Consider the following 24,247-nt stretch of genomic DNA (forward strand, 5'->3'; position numbering starts at 1 on the left):
GCGATATTACAAAGAAAAGGAATGCATTTCATTTTAATACATGGTATACAAAAACATGTACCTAGTATTGCCATAGTTTCATATCTAATCTTGTTTCTGGGCTGTCTGTTCACTTTGTCTATTAAATCATTCACTAATAGTCATAAGTTTGTATACATCTAGAAACTTTGACTCACCCATTTTCTCTGTCTACCAGTTCTCTCTTACTGGGACAAAATACTTGAAACAATGAACTTACAAGGAGGAAAGATTAATGTTGATTCTGTGGTTCAGAGATTTAAGCAATAGCTTCTAGACCCTGATGTTTTGGGCTTTGATGACATAGTTGTCATGGCTGTGGCTAGCAAACAGACGTGAAGTGGCTGGAGGGCCAGTATCCCATCAAGGGTGCATACCCTGTGATGTAACTGCCTTCCACTCCTCATAGCACCAGTGGCCGGTGACAGAACCTAGCATGTGAGCCACTGGAGGGCATGGAGAGCCAAGCTATCGTGTTCTGAATTTCCTTAGCTTTTTATGGGTCTTTGTTCTTTTCTATAAAAATAAACATGCCAAAGTACATATTTTGACAGAAGTGCTATATACCCTTTGTTTTTCTAAATGACCTTAAGTCATTGTTAGAACAGCAGGTCATAGAGATTTAAAAAAAAAATTAAGATGCAACTCAGAGGTACTTGCAATATTACAAAATTTTTAAAAAAAATGTTTTAAAGTTGTTAAAATAAGGAGGCCAGGGATATGGCTCAGTGGGCAAAGCCCTTCTCATACAAACGTAACAATCTGAGTTCAGATCCCCAGAGCTCATGTAAAAACAAGACACAGTGATGTCCAAGTTCATAATGCATTTCTGTGTGCATCTGCAAGGGGATGGAATGTAGACACATGAGAAATGTCAGAAGCTTGTAAGCCAGCCTACACAGTAGTGAACAAAAAGACCCTATCTCAAACAAGATGTAAGATAAGAACCAGCAACCTAAACTTTGCTCAGATCTCTGCATACGCTCCTTTGGTGTACCCCTACACAGATACACATATGAACATATGCAAATATACACATATACAAGAATATCTTTAAGAGTTGTCATGATTACTATTATTTACTTCATTTGTAATAGAATTTAGGGGTTTTTTTAAATTGCTACAAAAATAAGTCATTACCTCTCTACCCTGGAAACCTATTCCCACTATATTTTTAAACATTGTTAATTAAATACTCTGAGAATGTATGAATAGATAAAAGCAAACAAATGTACTATTTTTTGAAGAAAGAAATTACAGAGAATACATATAAGTGATGTTTTTACTAATTCCAGGCAAAATTTTAGGGGAAAAAAAACTAAATATATACAATTTTGCATTTTCAAGGAAATTTGTAGCATAAGCCTGATTGTCTTACGTAAAGTTATTTATTTAGCATCACGTATTGAGCAGTACAAGAACTAAAATATGGTGCTTTGACCCACAAAACAGTCTTATTTCAATTGTGTTTTGAGAAATGCTAACTGTATCCTCTGCCCTGATCCACCTTTTTCTTTTTTTGGGTCTACTATATAACCTAAAAGAATTTGGGGAAGCAGTTCTAATAGATGGTGACAGTTGACCATTTTTAACTGACAAGAGCTTGCTATAGGATACTAATGAGTTTAGTCTACACCATGAATAGCATAGGTTCAGTGGAAATAAGGAATTTTCTAGTGACAGAAGAATAATAAATGCTAGAATTGGTCTAAGAAAGGTTGTAAAGCAGCCTTCCCTAGAGAACTTTAGAGAACACATAAATTCCACAGTGCTCAGGGTTTGAAATAGAATCCTCCTTTATTTAATGCTAGATAAAGTTTGGTCCTAGAATATTTGAAAATATTAGCTCGTAGGATTAATGAGTATTGCTCAGGGGTAGCATACTGAAAGTCCTGAGTTCAATCTTCTGCATCAAAAACTTTCAAATAATTAAATTATTATACTTTAATTTAATAATTTAAAATAATTAAATTATTATACTTAGGATGCAGTGGGAAGTACCTTCTGCATGCCTCTCGTTTTTTTTTTCCTGCAACAGGTATATAGAACAAGACAAATAAACAAAAAAAAACAAAAAAAAACAGCAGCAGCAATACAACAAACCCAACTCTTTAATATGGGGGTGGAAAAATGGCCTGAGGTCTTGTAAAAGACTGGAGTTCAGTTTCCAGCACTCACATTAGACAGCTCTCAGATACCTAGAACTCCAGCTCCAGGACAGTCAGTGCCCTCTCTGGCCTCTGTAGGCAGCCGTATGCATGTGTGCATATGCACACAGAAACACACATGCAAATACACAAAGCAATATAAAATGGTTTAAAACATTTTAATTAAAAAATAACTTTTTAATCAAACAAGACATCTGCTTTTGTAGTGCTTTACATTAGTAAGACAAGGCTAAATAATATAAAATTCATACTATGTGGAAAGATTTACATACTAAAGAGAAAACATATAAGGAAGATAGTGGATATATTGAGGGAAAAATATAATTTTGGTAAACTATTCAGAAAGAATGTCCATAAGAAATGCAAATTCAGAGAGAATGGAGAAGTGTTTTAGACCAAGGGAACAGTGTGTTCCAAGGACTTGAGGCAGGAACAGAAAGCCTATGAGCCTGACTCAAGTGGATGTAGCATGTAGTTGCATAGAAAGGCTAGATCTTGCAACGTCGTTAATAATTTTGGGTTTTACTCTGATGAGGAGGCCACTTGACTGAACAAGGTTGTGGGGTAAGTTATCATGCATTTAATGAGATCAATGTCTTCACTGCTGAAAGACTGAAAAGGGCAGAACCAAGGAGACCAAATGTACTGAGTAATTAAAGAGCTGCTGGCTTAAACTAAAGTGAGAAGTAGGCAGATGGTAAATGTACTCTGAAGGTGAGGGCCACAAGAGAAATGGTAATTGTATGTTAGCAAAGGGGATTAGAAGATGACTAATCTTTCCACAGGAATGATTGGGAGAAAATATATATGCTGTTCACTACAATGATCAAGACTGAGTTTATAGACTACATTTTAGACCCAAATTGAAGATGTTACTTTAAATCTTAGTGGAAATATTTTGTATAGATAGTTAAGTAGAAGACTATAGAATTGGAGAACACTCAAATTAAGAACATTGCATCAAGCCAGACAGTGGTGGCACGCACCTTTAATCTCAGCACTTGGGAGGCACAGACAGGCAGCTCTATGAGTTCAAAGCTAGCCTGATCTGTAAGTGAGTTCTAGGACAGCCAGCACTACACAGTGAAACCCTGTCTCAAAAAAATCTAGACCAAAAATAAAAACAACCTGCCCCAAAAGAACATTGACTCATTGATGTCCTTATGATTAAAAGATAAAATACTGGAAATGATCTCAAAGGGACTTATGGGTTGATAAAGGCCCAGGGATTGAGGTATTCATATAATTAAGTGAGGAGATGCAATCAGATCTAAAATCCAGGCAAGGGACATACATACTCATGGAAGAAGAAGACCAACTGTCTCAGATGCTGCTGAAAGATCCTGGAAAAAGATTCTGGTATTCTATATGCATTGGTATGTATGTGTGATCACCTGATTTCAGGTGTCCCTCTATGTTCTTCCTGTTTTCCACTATCATGTTAAATATATTAAACTTGGATACTTTTATTTGTGTCGGTTGCTGCAGGAGAATCCAAACCCTCATATGGCATTCCAGAAAGTTCCACGCCCAACAGAAGGATCCCACTTGAGAGTTCATATTCTTCCTTTCCCAAAGATTAATGAAGTCCGTGTTCAGGAACTAATACAAGAAAATCTTGCTAAGAACCAGAATGCACCTCCTGCTACACGAATAGAAAAGAAATGTGTGGTGCCAGCAGGTCCACCTGTTGGTATGTATTTGTGTGTGTGTGTGTGTGTGTGTGTTTTCTCATTTTAAAAATAAGCCTTTTATGAAAGGGAGTGGTGTACATTTCTATAGCTCCAGCACTTGGGAGGCTAAGGCATGATTATTCCAAGTTCTGTGCCGGACCTGGCTATATAGGGAGTACAGCACACACCTAGACTGTACAATGAGACTCTCTCAAAACCATAACAGCAAAAACAAGCTGTAACTGTAACCACCAGCATAGCTGCCACTATCACCTCCAAATCCATTATATCCACCATCACCATCTCCATAACTACCTCTGCTTCCACTGCCTCCACCGCCATAGCCTCCTTTAACATCAAAGTTTCCACTACAACCAAATTATCTCCACCACCCTCAAAGTTTCCTCTATGACCTATAAAGTTGCCAGATCCACCTCCATAACCTCTCTGTGATCCCACGTCTTTTCTTTAAAAAGGGCCTTTTTCACTTCACAATTATGCCACTGATAGTGTGGTGTTTTGGAATAATAATTTTATCAACTGTGTCATGATCATTAAAATTTCAAAAACAAATCCTCTTTTTTTCTGACATAACTTCTATGGTTTCAATCTTGTCATACCTTTCAAAGTGGTCTTTCAGATTATATTCTTCTCTATCTTCTTTAATTCCACCAACAAACATTTACTTCGCTGTTGAACGGGTACCAGGCTGGAGGCGATTCTTTTGGTTCTACCACATGCCCATCAATGTGCGTGGCCAAGCACACATTGCAGCATCCACCTCTTCAACACAACAGTAGGTCACAAAAACAAAGCCCCTGGAACGTTTTGTATGTGTAATCTCTCATTACCTCACAGTCTGTAAGTGTGCCCCATCTCTCAGAAGGTTCTCTTAAGCTTTCATCTGTAGCTTCGAAGCCCAGACCACCAATAAACAGCTTCATCAACTGTCCTGATTCCTTTGGATCGTGGCCCTCCATTTTGAGACCAGACTCTCCTCTTCTAAGAAGAAGGGGAAGAGGCGGGGCTATAGACTGTTTCCTTACTGAACCTTGTCTCTTCTTCCTTAGCAGCTTAGGGAGATGTATTAAAATCTCATGACTGTGGCACCATTTTCCATCCTAGCGCTAGCTTAGCATTCTGGGTGTATCTTGAAGTTGATTTGTTAAATGAGTATATATTTGCAAGTGTTGTACTGGTTAAGTTACCTCTTCATTGTTCTAAAATGTGAACTAAATTGTATCCTTCAAAGGGAGAAAACTTAGTCACTTTAAGACTATAGTTTTAATTTATTTGTGTTTTCTTTATATCCCTCCACTAGTTTCGATAATGGATAAAGTGATAACAGTTTTCAATAGTGCACAGAGACTGGAAGTTGTTAGAAACTGCATCTCATTCATATTTGAAAATAAAACTTTGGAGACTGAGAAGGTAATAAAATAATATTTTCCTATTTCATATTTTCCTTTTAGAATTACATTTCGAAGTTGGCGAGTGGTCTGTTCTCTATTCTTTTGTTTCTGTAAGCCATTTTAAATGAATAGTCTTCCAAATTTAAGACTATAGTTCAAGCCTATGACTACAAGAGAATTTGGTAGTCGTTTTTCTCTCTAGTTATTATAAAGATTTAATGTTATCATTTTAAAGAGAGAGAGAGAGAGAGAGAGAGAGAGAGAGAGAGAGAGAGAGAGAGAGCTATATACACGTGAATAGTGCCGGTAACTGCAGAGGCTATGGCATCAGAACCTTCCCCCCCCCGGAGTTACAGTGTGGTGAGTCACTTGACGTGGGTGCTGGGAACTGAACTTGTGTTTTTTGCAAAAGCAGTACACACTCTACTAGCTGAGCTATCTCTCCAGCCACTTTTTCTCCAATTTTAAAGCATGATTCTTTAGACCTTTTATTTTCACATACTTTATTTTAATATAATTTCTTCTATTTTTGCAAGGAATCTAGTTAAATTGTCTAGTGCATACTAGAAACTGGTATTACAATTTAAATGTGCCTCTTTGGGTTCTCTTGCCATTTTCAATGGTACATGCTGAGCATAACAGCCTTTTTTGGTGACTCATGATCACAGTTCTGAACATCTGCTACAGGGGGTTGGTAAACATGTACAGTTACTTGCTACTATACTGAATAACACATCATCCCTCACTTTTTCATGGGTTTTATTTTGGTTATTTGTTTATTGGTTTTGTTTGCATATGTATATTTCCAAATGTGGCAGGTTTCCTAAAGTTTCTCTTGTCTTCACCTTGCATGCTGTTTCTTTCTTTCTTTGGTTTGTTTTGGTTTTAGATTTTTGAGACAAAATCTCACTGTGTAGTAGTCTAGATTGACTTTGTTTTACTGATCCTCTTGCCTCAGTCCCTCTGAATACAGATGATGCCATCATACTAGGCTTTGTATGCTGTTTTTATACCTGCTTCTCATGTTGTTAGACCCTCCTGTTCTAATACTTTTTCTCTTCTTGCTTATTGTACCTCCTGTCCTTTTAGGTTTTCCAAATTAAATAAGCTGTTTATTACTATATATGAATGAACAGGCTTTATATGGTGAATTAGCCATTTCTGAATATTCTTACAATAAAGGCTTTAATGCATATATCTTAAGGTATCTAAATGTCTACAGTTTTGAGTCATGGTCTAAGCAGCAGTCTATTTGACCACTAAAGTTGTATCAAGTCTGGAGAGTGGGGAGTGAATTTCATGTTTTCTAAATATATATTATAAACTACCTGTACTTGTTTTACTTGGTGTGTCTTATAGATGAACATATAATTACAAATATATTTTACAATTGGCATTAGCAGTTAATCACCTGTTCCCTAGTAATTCACTTCTAGTAACTTTGTTAATTACTTGGCAGGATGTACTTTACTTTTCAGTGTGGTTGCTTGAAAGTGCATTTGATCACTTGGAATTCTCTTGTCCTCAGACCCTTCCTGCTGCCTTGAGGGCCCTTAAAGGAAAAGCAGCAAGACAATGTCTCACTGATGAATTGGGTTTGCATGTCCAGCAGAATCGGGCAATATTGGATCATCAGCAGTTTGACTACATAATAAGGATGATGAATTGTACTCTGCAGGTAATCTTGAGTGATTTTGGATTTTTTTGCAAATACCTTTTTTCCAGATGTATTAATTACTGAAATATCAATGTCTTGAGGCTGCTGTAGCTAATGAAGATGTCATATCCACTGAATCACTTGCTCACTAATTGATGAAAATGCTCAATTCTTTGTTCTTTCTTTGTTTTCTCTTGACAAGTACTATGATACTATACTGATTTCATAATATGAGCCATATCTTAAAGGCATAGAGTCATATATTACCAAATCCTATAGTCATATCACTCCTCAGTCAGTTTTTAGTTGTACTGTTAAAGCAAACAACAGTTAATGATAAATAATCCAATGGTAAAAGAATGAATTATAAGAAACAGTCTCCTATGAACTTCAGAATAGGTATATGATCTTACAGAAGTTACATTCCTACAAAATAATGAAGACTCAAATTAGAAGAAACAATCTGGGTTCCTTGTTGGTTGTCATCCTGTTCTCTTTAAATATGCATAACCACATATCAATTCAGATATTGCCATCTGATTTTTGACAAAGATGCCAAAAATGCACATTGTAGGGAAAGCTGCTTCTTCAACAAGTGATTCTGGGAAGGCTAGATATCCACATGTACAAGATTAAAGCTAGATTCCTGTCTTTAACTCTAAAACTTATAAAAGACAGAGCAGAGAGAAACATTTCACCATATCAGCCTATGAAAGAACTTTCTGAAAAGGATCCCAATTATTTATAATCATATTTCACATTAAACTACTCTCATAAAGGCAAATACATATTTTCTCTCATTTGTGTTTCCTAGATTTTATAGAGATAAACTTATGTTTGTATATATAATAAGAAATTAGAAATGATACTATTTAGGGGAACATAAGGGTCTACTAAGAAAGGAAGAGGCATGAAAAGAAAATAGCCTAGGGGAATATACTTAACATGCAGTATATACTTGTGTGAAACTTTAAAACTAAAAAACAAACAAACAAACAAAAAAAGATCCGCCTGCCTCTGCCCCCCCCCCGAGTGCTGGGATTAAAGGCACGCGCCACCACCACCTGGCTAAAAAAAAACAAATTTTGTAAGTTATGATTAATAAGATATTAGAAAAGAAGGTAATTTGTCACTGTCTTGTAAAGCTGCATGTGAATCATATTCTAGGACCCAGATGTTCCATTAGATGTTCTCTTGCCTATATAAGAGATGTGTATCAGTGTTCTGAGTTACTTGGAACAGTTAAAGAAAGAGGTCACTCCAGAAGTAACTCGGTCTCTGTAGCAGCAGGGAGGTTTAGTCTTCTTGAATGAACCTCAAATAGCTGAGCAGAAGCATATTTATGGATTGTTAACACAAAAGTTGTTTTGCAGGGGGAGTGTAAGACAAGTTCCTCATACCAAAACCTCTAATCTAATCTGTATGATTGATTCATAAAGGATACATCACATCCCTGCAGCTGTAGTCCTTATTGTATACTGTTTGCAGTACCTAATAATGCAAGATGCTCCAGGTGCCAGGCCACCTTGTGACCAAAACCCTGCAAAGGCTCTAAAGCTTCTTCAGAAAAACAGCTAAAGATAATAGAGAACAATCACTGTTTTCTACAGTGATTTCTTCAAGGTCAAAGTACTTCTATAAAACAACTTCATCCTAATGTTTACACTAGATGCAGTGAAAACAACTATTTGATTCTAATGTTTATCGTAGATACAGTAATTCTACTAGAATTCCACTCCAAAAATGTCTGTTGCAGCATTTTTTAAAATCATAGAAAAGCTTGGACCTGGAAAGATGGCTCAGTGGTTATTGGCACATACTGATGTACTGCTTATGTAGAGGACTGGAGTTGGTCTTAGCACCTACATCAGGTGTTGTGGGAGTATCTTCCGCTGCCTCAGCCAATAGTCGCTGAAGCACGAGCCCACAGTGCGGCGGGGAGCGCCTTCCGCTCCGTCAGCCAATAGCCGCTGAAATACCAGCCCACTGGGGCGTGGTATATTTCTCTTTTAAAAAGAGACACAGATCCCGGATCAGACTCTCTTGGTTCCGGCGCTTGGTCCCGGCTCCTGCTCCCAGCTCCTGCTCCCGGCTCCTGCTCCAGCGACTAGGCTCCCTTCCTGACGGTTTATGGTTTATGTAAGTTTTACCCCCCAAAATAAATAACCCCTTAAAACATAACTGGTATGGGATTGATTTGCTGATAATTGGCGCCCAACGTGGGGCACGAACCCACGACCCTGAGATTAAGAGTCTCATGCTCTACCGACTGAGCTAGCCGGGCTGCTGGCTGAGGGCGGACGGCGGCGGCCGCTGCAGGGACTGTAATCATTTAAGGGGTAAAGCTAGCTGGGAGGCGGGCGGCGGGAAGCGGCCCACTGCTCCTTCTACAATCAGGTGCTTTAAAAACCACCTTTCACTCCAACTCATCTCTTCTGTATTCTGAGAGCACCTATACTCACATCTCCATATAAAACCCCACCAAACATATAACTAAAAATGAAGTAGATCTTAAAATAATAGGAAAACTGAAACTTGTCGGTAATAGAATGAATATATAAATATATAAATGTTCTTTCTGTGGACTATTATTCAGCAGAGAAAATGAACAAATGACAATGCAATTGACTCTTAAGATTCTTTGTATAAGACAACTTAATTACAATATGGTTCCACATAAAAAGTCAAAAGCATATAGTATCTAGAAATGTTTAACTTAGTGGCATTAGCATAGGTGGTAAAACCACAAAGAAAACGTCAAGATATGGCTGTGTGGATGGGGCTCTAGTTCAGTGATAGAATGCCTGTTTTCTTGCAGGAAGCCCTGTGGAATTTCAAAACTCCCTAAATAGTTACTATTTTTATATTGATTTATTTAATAGTGGTCTCTTTGGAAGATTGTTCAACTTGAAATAGAAACATATACTCTACATATATACTGGTATGGAAACACTTAGGCTATATATTAGAGGTAGGGTAAAAGGTAGTTATGTAAAGTAGATATGTGATTCTTTATTGATCTGTAATTACATACATGTGCAATATAGTTGATTATAAGTCTGAAAAGATATTTACACTAAGTCCTTAATGATGGACTTTTCTGGTATAGATTCTATAGTTTTGGCTTATAATTTAAATCCTTTGAATTGCACACATAATAATTAAATAAGAACATATCTTTTATAATTAAAAATTATTTTTAGAAAGTAAATTTTGTGAACCCTTATGAAAATAATGAATCATACTAAATTTTCTCTTCAAAAGCCCATATATTCTTTGTTACATTGTTAAAGTAATTTTTTTCTATTCATAAATTACAGACCAAAGAAGTAAGTTTGACAAGATGTTCAGAAGCCCTAAATAGACAGTTTCCCAACTTCCTAATAACTGATATTAAAGCTACAAAAACTGTATTGAAAGTTTGTCTATCAATATTTTCTATTGATATTGTTCATGAACCAAAGTTTTAAAACTTTAAGTTTCACATTTTAAGATTATGTTTTAAGTTCTTGTCTAAAATTAATCTTAACACATGTCATTTACAGACCTATAGGAAGCTGGGCTGCAATTTTTTTTCTTCTTTGAATGTTCTTCTTTCTGAAAAATAAAAAGTACAATCATAATTTTTGTTTCTTTCAAATGCACCTTATTTAGTTAAATCAGCATTTCAGAGGCATGTAAGCATAGTCCCTTTGTCCATCAATGCTCCTACCATTATTTGCCATCTTTCTGGTTATAAACGGGTCTCCATATACTGTCCTTATTTGAATGAATTCTTTACAACCTGGGGTGTAACATGAAGGGGCCTGCTTGTTGGGGTTTCTGTCCTGCCCAGTACCCCACAGCCAGCAAGCACCAAAGAAAAATCACACGGAGTCTACATTAGGTTATAAACTGATTGGCCCTTAGCTCTGGCTACTTATTAGCTCTTATAGCACATATTACCCCATTATCCTTATCTACATTAGCCACATGGCTCAGTACCTTTTCCAGTGGGGCAGCTTACATCTTTCCTCTCCGGTGGTCTGGGCAGAACTGGAGAGGGAGCTTCCTGCTTCCTAGAATACTCCCGTTCTCTTTGCTCCACCTCTACTTCCTGTCTGATTTTCCCACCTATATATTAGATTTAAAAAAAAAAGAGGGAAACGGTGCAGGAGAATTATCTAATGATGTAGGTGGGCCTTCTGTCTGTGTGTTATTTTCATTGGTTAATAAAGAGACTGCCTTGGCCCTTTGATAGGACAGAAAATAAGGTAGGCGGAGTAAACAGAACAGAATGCTGGAAAGAGGGCAATGAGGCAGACACCATGGAACCAGCCACCAGGTCAGACATGCTGAATCTTTCCCAGTAAGCCACCACTTCGTGGTGCTACGCAGATTATTAGAAATGGGTTAATCAAGATGTGAGAGTTAGCCAATAACTAACTCTCTAGAGAAAATGGGCCAGGCAGTGTTTAAATGAATACAATTTGTGTGTTGTTATTTCTGGGGCTAAGCTAGCTGTGCAGGAGCCAGGTAGAATGAAAAGCAGGCCTGCCCACAGCTCCTCACTACACTGGGGTTTACTTGTGTCTCTGTTGGAATTGCATAAAGGGATTTAATAGGACATTATTAATATTCTTTACAAAAGCATGCAATTTAACAGCAGGCCAAACATCTGTGTTGATATTTTAAGAAAGAAACATTAACTAAATGAACTAATTCTTAGTGATTCAAACACTTAGTAATCTTTATTTTTATGACCTAGAAGTTAGTCTCTCTCTTGCCCTCAAGGGAAAACCAAAAGGAACATCAGTACTGCAAAACAACTACTTTATTAGACTCATTCAAAGATTTTTTTCACAGTACTGTTTTATACAGGATATAATTAATTCCTACAAAGCATCTCATTTCAAAAAGTGGATCATTAGTTTTTTTCTTTTCTTCAGTTTTTCAAGACAGGGTTTCTTTGTGTATCTTTGGCTGTCCTGGAACTCGCTCTGTAGACCAGGCCTTGAATTCACAGAGATCCCCTGCATCTGCCTTCCGAGTGCTGAGAATAAAGGTGTGCAGCACCATGCGCAGCCATATTTTTCAAAACAAGGGTACAAAGAACATGAATTGAACTCCCACCTTAAATCTTGTTTTATTATTTCTAGATTTTAGCTACTGTCTTTTAACAATAAATTATTATTTGAAACCCAGTGAAGTTCTCCACTTCTGTCATTATGTTAAACTTATGCTATAAGGAGATGACTCATTAACGCAGAAAAAGACATTAGAAAATTTCAAATAAACATAAATCACAGTTTAATATAGAGTTCTTCTAAAGAAGAGGAGAATATCTCCAAATACATTTTCCCCTTTACTCTTAAAAAGAGCAAATAGAACCAACAAAACCGTAGATGTTTGCAGAATTTTTAAAAAGATTTTTTAAAGACTTATTTCTATGTGCATTGGTGTTTTGCCTGTATGTATGTCAGTAAGGGTGCTAGGTTCCCCGGAACTGGAGTTACAGACAGTGAGCTGCCAAAGTGGGAGCTGGAAGTTGAACCTGGATTCTCTGGAAGAGCAACCAGCGCCTGAATCAACAGGTTTTATAACCACACTGATACCTTGGTCTCTTTATGGCTTGGACAGCTGGTTTAACCTGAAAGATTACATCGAGATAGAAACACTGAAAATAAGAGATAATGCCCAGTTACTATTTGCTGCCAGGAAAAGCAATTTATATAAATAATGTACCCCCTATTTAAGCAATCAGGATTCCCCAGATCAAGTTCAGTAAAACATGGACAAATAGTTCAAACCATGGACAAAATCCAGTATGAATTAGTTTCAACACTAACACTAAGTTAGTGACAAACTTAGGCCTCCCCCTAAGACTATACTTACTTATCTAACATACATATGTAACAGTTGAAATGATAAGCAAAGATCAAATATTTAAAAATAATGAAACTAACAGAAATGACCAGATAACTTTAAGTTATGTAATCATTATAAGTGAAGACTCAAGGGATGTTGAAGATTTTGGTGTCATTAAGTCAGTTATTGCTCTATAAATGAACTATGTATTAAATGCAATCTAAGTTAAAATTACAGCTGACTTCTTTTAGAAATTATAAAATTGATACTTAAATTTCTGTGGAAGTATTGCAGGCTTAAAACTGCACACTCAATAAAAAAACAAAATTGGAGAATTTTAAAACATATTAAGCCGGTTAATCAAGATCTGTTGTATTGACACAAAGCATCAATGCTAGATTAGTGGAAAAGAACAATCATAAGTAGACCCATATTTATGACATTTTCACAAAAGCATTGAAATGATACAATAGGAGATGAAGGGGTTTGTGTCTTTAGAAATAATATTGGAAGCTTGGTGGTAGTACATGCCTTTAGTCTGAGCATTCAGGAAATAGAGGAAGGCAGATCTCTGAGTTCCAGGCTAGCATGGTCTATAGAGTGAGTTCTAGGACAACCAGGGCTACACAGAAAAACCCTGTCCCAAAAGCCTAATAATAATAATAATAATAATAATAATGGAATAGCTAAATGTCTATATGAATGCTGACTGTACATCAGAAAATAGGATTAATTTGAGACAGAGCATTGACATAAAATGTAGAGCTATTAAATTATGATTCATTGCTCAGTTTATGTTCTTCTTAGATGAAATCTTTTTAAAATTGGCCACATGACGTCAAACTCACCATCTTCCTTAACATGTGAGACTACAAGTGTGTACCACTCACTACATGTATGTACCTCAGAAAAGGAAAGGTGATACTGGTGTTCAAAGCTCCACAGGGCAACTCAAGCAAAGAAAGCCATACATGGTGGTGTGTATCTATAACTCAGCACTTGGAGGTGAAAGCAGGACTTAGAGTTAGGTTATCCTTGACTATTGTGCTGGATAGTTCTATGTCAACTTGATACAAACTAAAGTCATTTGACAGAAGGGAGCCTAAATTTTAAAAAATGCCTCTATTGTGTAATTTTGACTTCTTTCTCAAAAATCAAGTGTTCCTAGGTTTGTGGGTTTATATCAGGATCTTCAGTTTGATTCCATTGCTCCACCCATATGTTTTTATACAGATCCCATGCTGGTTTTATTGCTACAGCTCTGTAGTAGAGGTTAAAATCAGGAATGGTGAACCTTCAGAATTTCATTTATTGTACAGTATAGTTTTAGCTATCCTGCAGTTTTGTGAAGTTTAGTATTGTTCTTTCAAGGTCTGTGAAAAACTTGTGTTGGAATTTTGATGGGATTGCATTGAATATGTAGTTTACATTTGTTAAGATTGCCTTTTTCCCCCCTTTAGACTTGTTTATTCAAGTATCCGAAAACACTTCCTCCCCTCCTTCCCACTTCCTCCCCTCCTCCCAATACCCTCCCGCTCCCCCCACTCCCCCCACTCCCTCTCCTCCTTCCTCACCATTCCCAAGAGCAGTCAGGGTTTCCTGCCCTGTGGGAAATCCAAGTTCCTTCCCCCTCCCTCCAGGTCCAGGAAGGTGAGCATCCAAACAGGCCAGGATCCCAAAAAGCCAGTCCATGCAGATGAAACAAGACCTAGTGCCATTGTCAATGGCCTCTCAGTCTTCATTTGGACCTTGGGGGCTCAGTCAGCCCCCATGTCAACCACATTCAGAGAGTCCGGTTTGATCACATGCTCGTTCAGTCCCAGTCCAGCTGGCCTTGGTGAGCTCTCATTCGATCAGTCCCCTTGTATCAGTGGGTGAACGCACCCTTCGCGGTCCTGACTTCCAGTGCTCCAATGTGGGTCTCCGTCTCTATCTCCATCCATTGTCAGATGAAGGCCCCTCTGATTTTGCTTTCCTTGCTCATGCTCTCCCTCCCTCTGCTTCTCATTCGGACCTAGGGAGTTAAGTCCAGTGTTCCAATATGCGTCTCTATCTCTATCTCCATCCATCGCCATATGAAGGTTCTGTGGTGACATGCAAAATATTCATCAGTATGGTTATGGGCCAAGGCCAGTTCAGGCACCCTCTCCTCTGCTGCCCAGAGTACAATCTGGGGACCTCTCCTTGGGCCTGGGAACCCCTCCAGAATCAAGTCTCTTGCAAACCCTAAAATGGCTCCCTTAGTTGAGATATAAACTTCCCTGCTCCCATAACCATCCTTCCTCCCTCCCCCCTCCCATTCCCCCAAGCCATCCCCAATCCTCCCCCTCTCCCGTCTCCCTAACCATCTCCCCTTACTTTCAACCCCCCCACCCCCATGCACCCAAGTTTGCCTGGCAATCTTGCCTACTTCTAATATCCAGGAGGATAACTATATGATTTTCTTCAGGTTCACCTTCTTATTTAGCTTCTCTAGGATCACAAATTATAGACTCAAAGACCTTTAACTATGGCTAGAATCCACTTATGAGTGAGTACATACCATATTCATCTTTTTGGGTCTGGGTTACCTCACTCAGTAAAGTGTTTTCTATTTCCATCCATTTGCATGCAAAATTCAAGATGTTATTGTTTTTTACCGCTGAGTAAAACTCTAATGTGTATATGTTCCACACCTTTTTTAACCATTCTTCTATTGAGGGGCACCTAGGTTGTTTCCAGGTTCTGGCTATTACAAATAGTGCTGCTATGAACATAGTAGAACAAATGCTTTTGTAGTATGATAGGGCATCTCTTGGGTATATTCCCAAGAGTGGAATTGCTGGGTCCTGAGGGAGGTTGACTCCCAGTTTCCTGAGAAACCGCCACACTGATTTCCACAGTGGCTCTACAAGTTTGCATTCCCACCAACAATGTATGAGTGTTCCCCTCACCCCACATCTTCTCCAGCATAGGCTATCGTTGGTGTTTTTGACTTTAGCTATTCTGACAGGTGTAAGATGGTATCTCAAAGTGGTTTTGATTTGCATTTCCCTGATCGCTAAGGAGGTTGAGCATGTCCTTAAGTGTCTTCTGGCCATTCGAAGTGCATCTGTTGTGAATTCTCTGTTCAGTTCAGTACCCCATTTTTTTATTGGGTTAATTAGAGTTTTAGTGTCTAGTTTCTTGAGTTCTTTGTATATTTTGGAGATCAGACCTTTGTCTGATGAGGGGTTGGTGAAGATCTTTTCCCAGTCCGAAGGTAGCCTTTTTGTCTTAATGACAGTGTCCTTTGCTTTACAGAAGCTTCTCAGTTTCAGTAGGTCCCATTTATTCATTGTTTCTCTTATTGTCTGTGCTACAGGGGTTCTACTTAGGAAGTGGCCTCCTGTGCCTATATCTTGTAGACTACTTCCCACTTTCTCTTCTATCAGGATCAAAGTGGACGGATTAATGTTGATGTCTTTAATCCACTTGGACCTGAGTTTTGTGCATGGTGATAGGTATGGATCTACTTTCATCCTTCTACAGGTTGACATCCAGTTATGCCAGCACCATTTGTTAAAGATGCTTTCCTTCTTCCATTGTATACCTTTAGCTCCCTTGTCGAAAATTAGGTGTTCATAGGTTTGTGGGTTAATATCCGGGTCTTCTATTCAATTCCATAGGTCGACTTCTCTGTTCTTATGCCAATACCAAGCTGTTTTCAATACTGTAGCTCTGTAATAGAGTTTGAAGTCCGGGATGGTAATGCCTCCAGAAGTTCCTTTATTGTATAAGATTGTTTTGGCTATCCTGGGTTTTTTGTTTTGCCATATAAACTTGATTATTGTTCTTTCAAGGTCTGTGAAGAAGTTTGATGGGATTTTGATGGGGATTGCATTGAAACTATAGATTGCTTTTGGTAGAATTGCCATTTTTACTATGTTGATTCTCCCAATCCAAGAGCAGGGGAGGTCTTTCCATTTTCTGGTATCCTCCTCAATTTCTTTCTTCAAAGACTTAAAGTTCTTGTCAAATAGGTCTTTCACTTCCTTGGTTAGAGTAACCCCAAGATATTTTATGCTATTTGTGGCTATCATGAAAGGTGATGTTTCTCTGATTTCTCTCTCTGCTTCTTTATCCTTTGTGTATAGGACGGCAACTGATTTTAAGATTGCCATTTTTATGATATTAATCCTCTTGATCCAAGAACATGGGAGATCTTTCCTTCTCCTGTTATCTTCTCCAATTTCTTTCTTGAAAGACTTAAAGTGCTTGTCATACAGTTCTTTCACTTGTTTTATTAGAGTTACCCCAAGATATTTTATATTATTTGTAGCTATTTTAAAGGCTGCTGTATCCCTGATTTCTTTCTTAGCCAGTTTATCATTTGTATATAGGAGGGCGACTGGTTTGTTTTTTAATTTAATCTTGTATCCAGCCACATCACTGAAGGTGTTTATCAGCTGTAGGAGTTCCCTGATAGAATTTCTGGGGTCACTTATATATACTATCATATCATGGATTTTCCTGGGAAGGGGAAATAGAAGAGATCTCCTAGGGAAACTGAGGCTGTGGGAGTGGGAACATGAGGGAACGAGTTTTGCAGTGTGATTGCAGGACAGAGAGGGAGAGTAATGAAAGAGATATCTTGATGCAGGGGGCATTTTGTAGTTAGGGGAAAACCTGATGCCAGGGTAACTCTCAGGAACCTAGAAGGATAACCCCAGCTAAGACCCCTAGCAATAGTGGAGAGGGTGCTTGTACTGGCCTTCCCCTGTAATCAGATTGGTGATTTCCCTAGTTGTCATCAGAGAACCTTCATCCAGTCCCTGATGAAAACCGATGCAGAGATCCACAGCCAAGCACTGGGCTGAACTGCAGGAATCCTGTTGAGGAAGGAATATATAAATGGGTGTGGGGAAGTGTCAAGGTCATCACAAGGGAACCCACAGAAACAACTAACCTGGGCTCATAGGAGCTCACAGACTCTGAACGGATGTAGGCCCTATACATATGTGTGATAGTTGTGTAGTTTGATCTATTTGTGGGGACTCCTAGCAGTAGGATCAGCGCCTGTCCCTAATGCTTGAGCTGGCTTTTGGGAACCTATTCCCTGCCTACCTCTTACCTTGCCCAGCCTTAATTCAAAGGGAGAAGCTTAATCCTACCTCAATTTGATATGCCATGCTTGACACTCGTGGGAAACCTGCCTCTTTCTGAACAGAAACAGAGGAGAAGTGAATAGGGAGAGGGTGGCAAAAGGGAGGCAGAAAGACAGGAGGAAAAACTTCAGTCAGAATGTAAATAAATGAAAAAAAAAATTAAAAATGCCTCTATAGGATAAGGCTGTAGACAAACCTATAGGGCTGTAGTTCTCAACCTCCATGTCACCACCCTAATGATCCTTCAACAGCGGTCACATATCAGATATCTGTGTTATGATTTATAACTAGCAAAATTACAATTATGAAGTAACAATGAAAATAATTTTATGATTGGGGTCACTACAACATGAGGAATTGTATTAAAGGGTAGAAATATTAGTAAGATTGAAAACCACAGCTATATGGTGTTTTCTTAATTAGTTATTGATGGCAGAGGGCCTAGCCCATTGTTGGTGATGCTATCCCTGGGCTGGTGGTCCTGGGTTCTATAAGAAAATAAACTGAGCAAGCCATGAGAATCAAGCCAAGAAGCAGTACCTCTTCTGCTATGAGATTACTGCCCTATTTGAGTTCCTCTCCTGACTTCTTTCAGTGATGAACAGTGTTGGTCCAGAAGTGTAAGCCAATGAACCCTTTCCTCCCCAAGTTGTTTTTGGTTGTAGTATTTTATCACAGCAATAGAAACCCTAACTAAGAGAGCTACATAGTTAAGTTTGAGGCCTTCCTGGGCAACATGAAACTTTGTCTCCAGAAAGAAAAACTAACACTGGATGTATCACTAAGCAGATTTACCATCCAAGCAGACAGTAGTTTGGAGTCCAAAGAAATCTTAAGTTTTAGGTATACAACTAAAGCAGAGGCAAGAAAGCATTTTAAAAATATCCCTGTTTAGTCAGTGGCTCTAGAGGCAAAGGTGTCTCCCTTTGCAGCCTTCTCTAAGAACCTAGGGAAAGGATTAGGAGCCTGTACTCTGAGACCTGGCATGCAGGATTCTGCTGGTTACCAAGAAAAGTATTGAGTCAGAACCATGCAGTATTTATTGAGGTAAAAAGCTGGTCTAAATCAGCGACTTTAGTGTGTTCTGTAATTCATCAGTTCCCCCAGAAGGGAGACAAATGCTGGCAAATGCTGTACCCAATAGAAAGGTTGCCAACAGCCCTAACATGACTTAGAGACTAAGAAATCCTGACATTATAGTAATCACCACTTGTTCCACTGTGCGCACCGTTTAGTTGTAGATTTTTTTGTTTTAGTTTTGTTTTGCTTGTTTGTTTTTGTTTGTTGGAGTTGGGGGAGCGGTTGACAGGATTTCTCTATCAAACAGTCCTGACTATCCTGAAACTCACTCTGTAGGTTAGACACTGGCCTTGAATTCATAGAGATCTATAGACATAAATCACAAAACAGTCCCACACTAGTTTGGAATTATGACTAATAAAAGGGTTATTTATTTAAGGGGAAAACTTACAGATCACTGTCCTAGACAACTGCCATCTGTACAACCAGGAACAGAGTCTAGTAGCTGGAAGCAGAGCTGGAAGCAAAAGAGAAAGAGCAGGGCTATTGCTGCTTTTTAAAGCAAAAGAGACCATGCCCAAGTGGGCTGGTATCTTAAAGGCTATTGGCTGAAGGAGTAGAGGGAGCTCCTGCAGCACCTCCCCCTTTTGTTTAAGTAAGAGAGTTCCAAGCACAATACAAAACAATATCCACTAGGAACAGATATCAAGTATAAGATTAGACTTACAATCAGCATAAACAATATTAAGCAAGGAACATATGCTAAATGTTTTAATAAACATCTATCCTAAGGAGTCTAAGACTTGTATTGGAAATGGCTTGGCTAGATCATAAGTGTGACTATCTAATCTTCAGATTGTATATATGTATGTTATTATCTCTGTTTCGAACATTTTGTATATTGATACAACTTTTAGGTTATATTTTCATATTGCATTATATATTACTCCTACCTCTGATCAAGATAGTTATATATTGTTTACATTTTGAGGTTATTGTCCTCATTTGTTGCATATTTATTTACAGATTATTTAATATTCTGACATGAAGTTTTAGTCTTTAAGTTATACAGGTATTAATTATCATAGGTCAATAGTTGTTCATGCTTTCTGTACATACAGTCAGATCAATTAGGTTCTTTATATATAGAGAGATTGTATTCTGTCTAGATAGAAACTCTTCAACCACTTCATGGATCTGTAGAACATGGCATTTAAATAACTTAGGGTTATAACATGAGACATGACTGCTTCTGACAGCACCCATCTATTCCCGAGAGAATGTTGAAGCAACCAACTTTGACTAACACCTAGTGTAATTGACAGACCATTTTCAGAGGCAGGAAATTTTTCAAAACTGTCTTATCCTATCTTGGCAAGATTTGACAGACCTACTTAGCCATTTCCAGATATCATGTAACTTGTCAGTGGTTGAGGTTTTGTCAGTTCCTTGCCCAATGGTGTGTGTGTGTGTGTGTGTGTGTGTGTGTGTGTGTGTGTGTGTGTGTGTGTGTGTGTGTTTATAAGTGTAACCCATACCTGGATTCATAAACCATATTCTGTTTTCTAGATGCTCCTTAGTAGATAGTTATTTTTTTTCTTCTGTCAGCATTCAAACCTCCAGGGTCTCTTGAATTTTTGATGACGTGTACATTCCTGCAAAGATAAGAGCACAATCCTGCCCCAACCCTATATGGCTTTTCTTACCACCTGTATGGTTGTCACCATTGTGGATGAGATGTCATTTCTCTGTTTCAATAGGTTTCTCCTTTTCAAAGCAAATCTTTGTTAATTTTGATGCTATCCATAATTTTTCTTCTCCCATGAAAACAAGAGCGAAACCCCATCCCCAACATAGTACACCTCCTGGTTTCCATTGTGAGGTCAATACATCCTTGAAATATACTGGTTGATTCAATTCAGAAGTTTTTTCCATTTATCCAGTGCTTCTCTGATGCTTTTGTTCCTTTCTCATTAGCATTAAGAAAATTCAAGGTTAATAAAGCATTATGCAGTCTATTTCTGGGGGTATTTTCCATCCCTTTCTGTTTGTTCAGCATATCCTTTATAGTACAATTTGACCTTTCTATAACTGCCTGACCTGTAGGATTATTTGGTATACCTGTAATGTGCTTTATATTATAACAAGCAAAAAAAAAAAGTTTCATTTTTTTTAGATACATATGCCAGACAGTTGTCTGTTTTTATTTGTGCAGGTATACCCATGAGGCCCATAACTTCCAATAAATGTGTGATTACCGAATTAGCCTTTTCTGAGCTCAAGGTAGTTGCCCATTGAAAACCTGAATATGTGTCTTATCTACCAGCCTCTGCCTTCTGAGTGCTGGGATTAAAGGCATGGGCCACTACTGCCTGGCTCCACAAATGTTTTGTTCTTATCGGAAGACATTCATGTCAACCCAAATATTCAAAGATGGAAATCCAGAACAGCACAGAGAATGCACCTGCTTCCACAAAAGTAACCACATAGAGACAGGTGTACCACTGGCCACATGAGGGGCCACTAAACTAAGAGATAAACTAAGAGATAAACTCTGTAACACTTCCTATTTCTCTCTTTCACTTTTAGATACTTAAGATCTCATTTCAGCTTTGTGGACCAGCTTTATCCTGCCCTGTTCTGAATTAAGTTTTGAGATAGGCTTTCCCATAGACTACAGTTTGGCTTGGGGTTGACATCTCCCTGCTCCAGCTGCCAAGTGCTGGGGTTGTTATTAGTTGTCTTACTAAATTTCTTTACCTCTTTCTCTTTTTATTCTATCTTCAGATGTAGCTGCCTTATCTCAGGCCTTTGTCTTTTTGTTCTCAGTTTCCACTTTTCTCTCCTGGATATTATCTATATTGCTCAAATACAAAATTGCTCCTCTTATTGTTCTGCTTATTTTCTTTAACATTCTTACCCTTGGGAACTGGCATCTTAGTTACACTGTAGTGTTCTTATTCCTCTACTCCCTGAAAAGCTTTGGAGTTGAGGGGGTCATTGTTTCTACTTAGCTATTCCTGTGTTGTCATAGTGGAACTATCCATCATGTGTATATGCTCCTGAGATACTGCTCTACTCTCAGAGATGTCCTGGAGTGTGAGTGTAATGCCCTGAACCTGTAGTGATCAAGGCTTGATTACTGAGCCACAAACCCCCAACCCAGAATGGAGAAAAAAAGTGCCTAGTCACACTTAAAACATTGCAAATTCTTCAACTTAAGGAAAACGGATGATTTTTTTAAAAATCTAACCAAATACCATAACCCAGATGTGTAAGTTTCAGTGCACAAATACAAGAAATTAAAAGAAAAACAACAACATGACTTCTCCAAAACTTATCCATTCCACAGTAACGAATTTCTGTGAGAGTGAATTAGGAGTCAGACAAAGAATTCAAATGAATTATTGTAAGAATGACCACTGAGACAAAAAGGGCACAAGTAAATTCCCATACAAATTCAAAATATTACAGACAGCTGAAAGAAATAAAGTTAATACAGAATATGAAATAAAAAGCCAGTAAAAAGAGAAATACTGAAAAACATCAGATTAAATTTTGGAAATGAAAAGCTCAAAGCATCAAATAATGCAGTGGAAATATTCACCAGTATGATGGATCAAGTGGAAGGCAACGTATCCAAGCTTGGAGACCACTATAATGATAAATCTTATTTGTTCTTTTTCTTAAGATTTATTATGTCTGCATGTATGCCTGCAGGCCAGAAGAGGGCACTAGATCTCAGTATAGATGGTTATGTGTGTTATCATGTTATTGCTGGGAATTGAATTCAAGACCTTTGGAAGAGCCAATGCTCTTAACCCCTGAGCCATTTTTCCACACCCAAGTCCTCTTTGTTAAGGGTAAGATTTAGGATCACCTGAAAGATGAGACATTAGGCATGCTTGTGGGGAATTATCCTGATTAGGATTAAGAGGGGTGGGAAGACTACTGTCCTGGGTTAACACCATTCCAGAGTCTGGGATTCTGGACTGTATAAAGAGGAGGAAGTGAAGTAAGGTCAAGCATTTGTCCTTACTTTTCCTCACTGAGGATGTGATGTGACCAGCTGCATCAAAACTCCTCCCTCCTACCTCAACTTCCCCACCATGACAGAAAATATCTGTTCTTCCTTCTCCTTCCTTTTTCCCTTCCACACTGCTTTTGGAAGATATATTATCATAGCAACTGATAACTAACAAAGACAACAAGGTAAGTGAATTAGAATATTCAGACAATAAAGATAAAATATTAAGAAATTGTGAGCAGGCATGTGAGATCTATGGGAGAACATTAAAAGAGCAAATTTATAAATCATAGGCATAGACAAAGGAAGAGTATAAGCTAAAGGCATAGAAGATATGTTCATTAAAATAATAACAGGAAATCTTCCAAATTTACAGAGTGCAATATCCATTCATATGTAAGAGGCATTTAGAATGCCAATCAAGATAAGAAAAGACCCTACCCATGTCTCATAATAGTATTAAAATACTAAGTATACAGAACAAAGAAATAGTATTAAAATATATGAGAGAACATGGACTCCCACATATAAGCAAACCAGTAAGAATAACAGTTGGTATCATAACAGCTACTCTAAATGCCAAGTAGGTGTTACATGATGTGTTTTAAGCTCTGAAAGGTAAAAATGCCAGCCCAAATTATGAAATCAAGAAAAGATATCCTCGTGATTGAAGGACAAAGACCTCCATGTGATAAAAACTGAAATGATTCACAATTACTATGCCAGCACTATAGAAAATACTTGAAAGCTGAGTGGTGGTGGCACACGCCTTTAATCCCAGCACTTAAGGGGTAGAGGCAGGTGAATATCTGTGAGTTCGAGGCCAGCCTGGTCTACAGAGTTAGCTGCAGGACAGTCAGTGGGTGTTACACAAAGAAACCTTGTTTTGGGGGGGTGGGGGTGGACTTGAAGCAAACATACTGAAGGAAAAGGTAGGTATGTAGAGACATAGGAAATAACAAACTGTACTGAAGAAGTAAGCAAATGAGTATTAGGAAAGTTCCAAAATGACATGAATTAATATATAGTTCTCAATAAGAACTGTGATCGTTAATGGTATCAAGTCTCCAAATACACTGGCTAGCATATTGGATTAAAAACCAGGATGTACTTATTGTTGCTCTCAGGAAATACGGTTTACTAACAACAACAACAACAAAACTAGCTTTAAAATGAAAGGACCAAAGAAAGCATTTTAAACAAACAGAACTAGAAAGCAAACAGGCCTTTTTCCATTACTTCAGCCCAAGGCCAGAAGAAACCTAGTCAGGAGATTAAAGTCTACAACCTATTAATTTT

General features: G+C 38.1%; 1 protein-coding gene across 6 annotated transcripts in view; it reads left to right on the plus strand.

Moving 5' to 3' along the window:
* Positions 1-24,247, plus strand: part of Sbf2 (SET binding factor 2) — a 382,011-nt gene that overhangs the window by 215,179 nt on the left and 142,585 nt on the right. For all 6 annotated transcript variants that reach the window (XM_085692888.2, XM_085692889.2, XM_085692890.2 and 3 more), the window contains 3 exons: positions 3,675-3,879; positions 5,181-5,290; positions 6,800-6,949. In XM_085692888.2, coding sequence (XP_085549014.2) covers positions 3,675-3,879; positions 5,181-5,290; positions 6,800-6,949 — 465 coding nt within the window. The remainder of the gene's footprint in view (positions 1-3,674; positions 3,880-5,180; positions 5,291-6,799; positions 6,950-24,247) is intronic.

This window comes from Myodes glareolus, chromosome 7 (assembly GCF_982192425.1).
Source record: "Myodes glareolus chromosome 7, mMyoGla1.1, whole genome shotgun sequence".
NCBI classification, from domain to species: Eukaryota; Metazoa; Chordata; class Mammalia; order Rodentia; family Cricetidae; genus Myodes; species Myodes glareolus.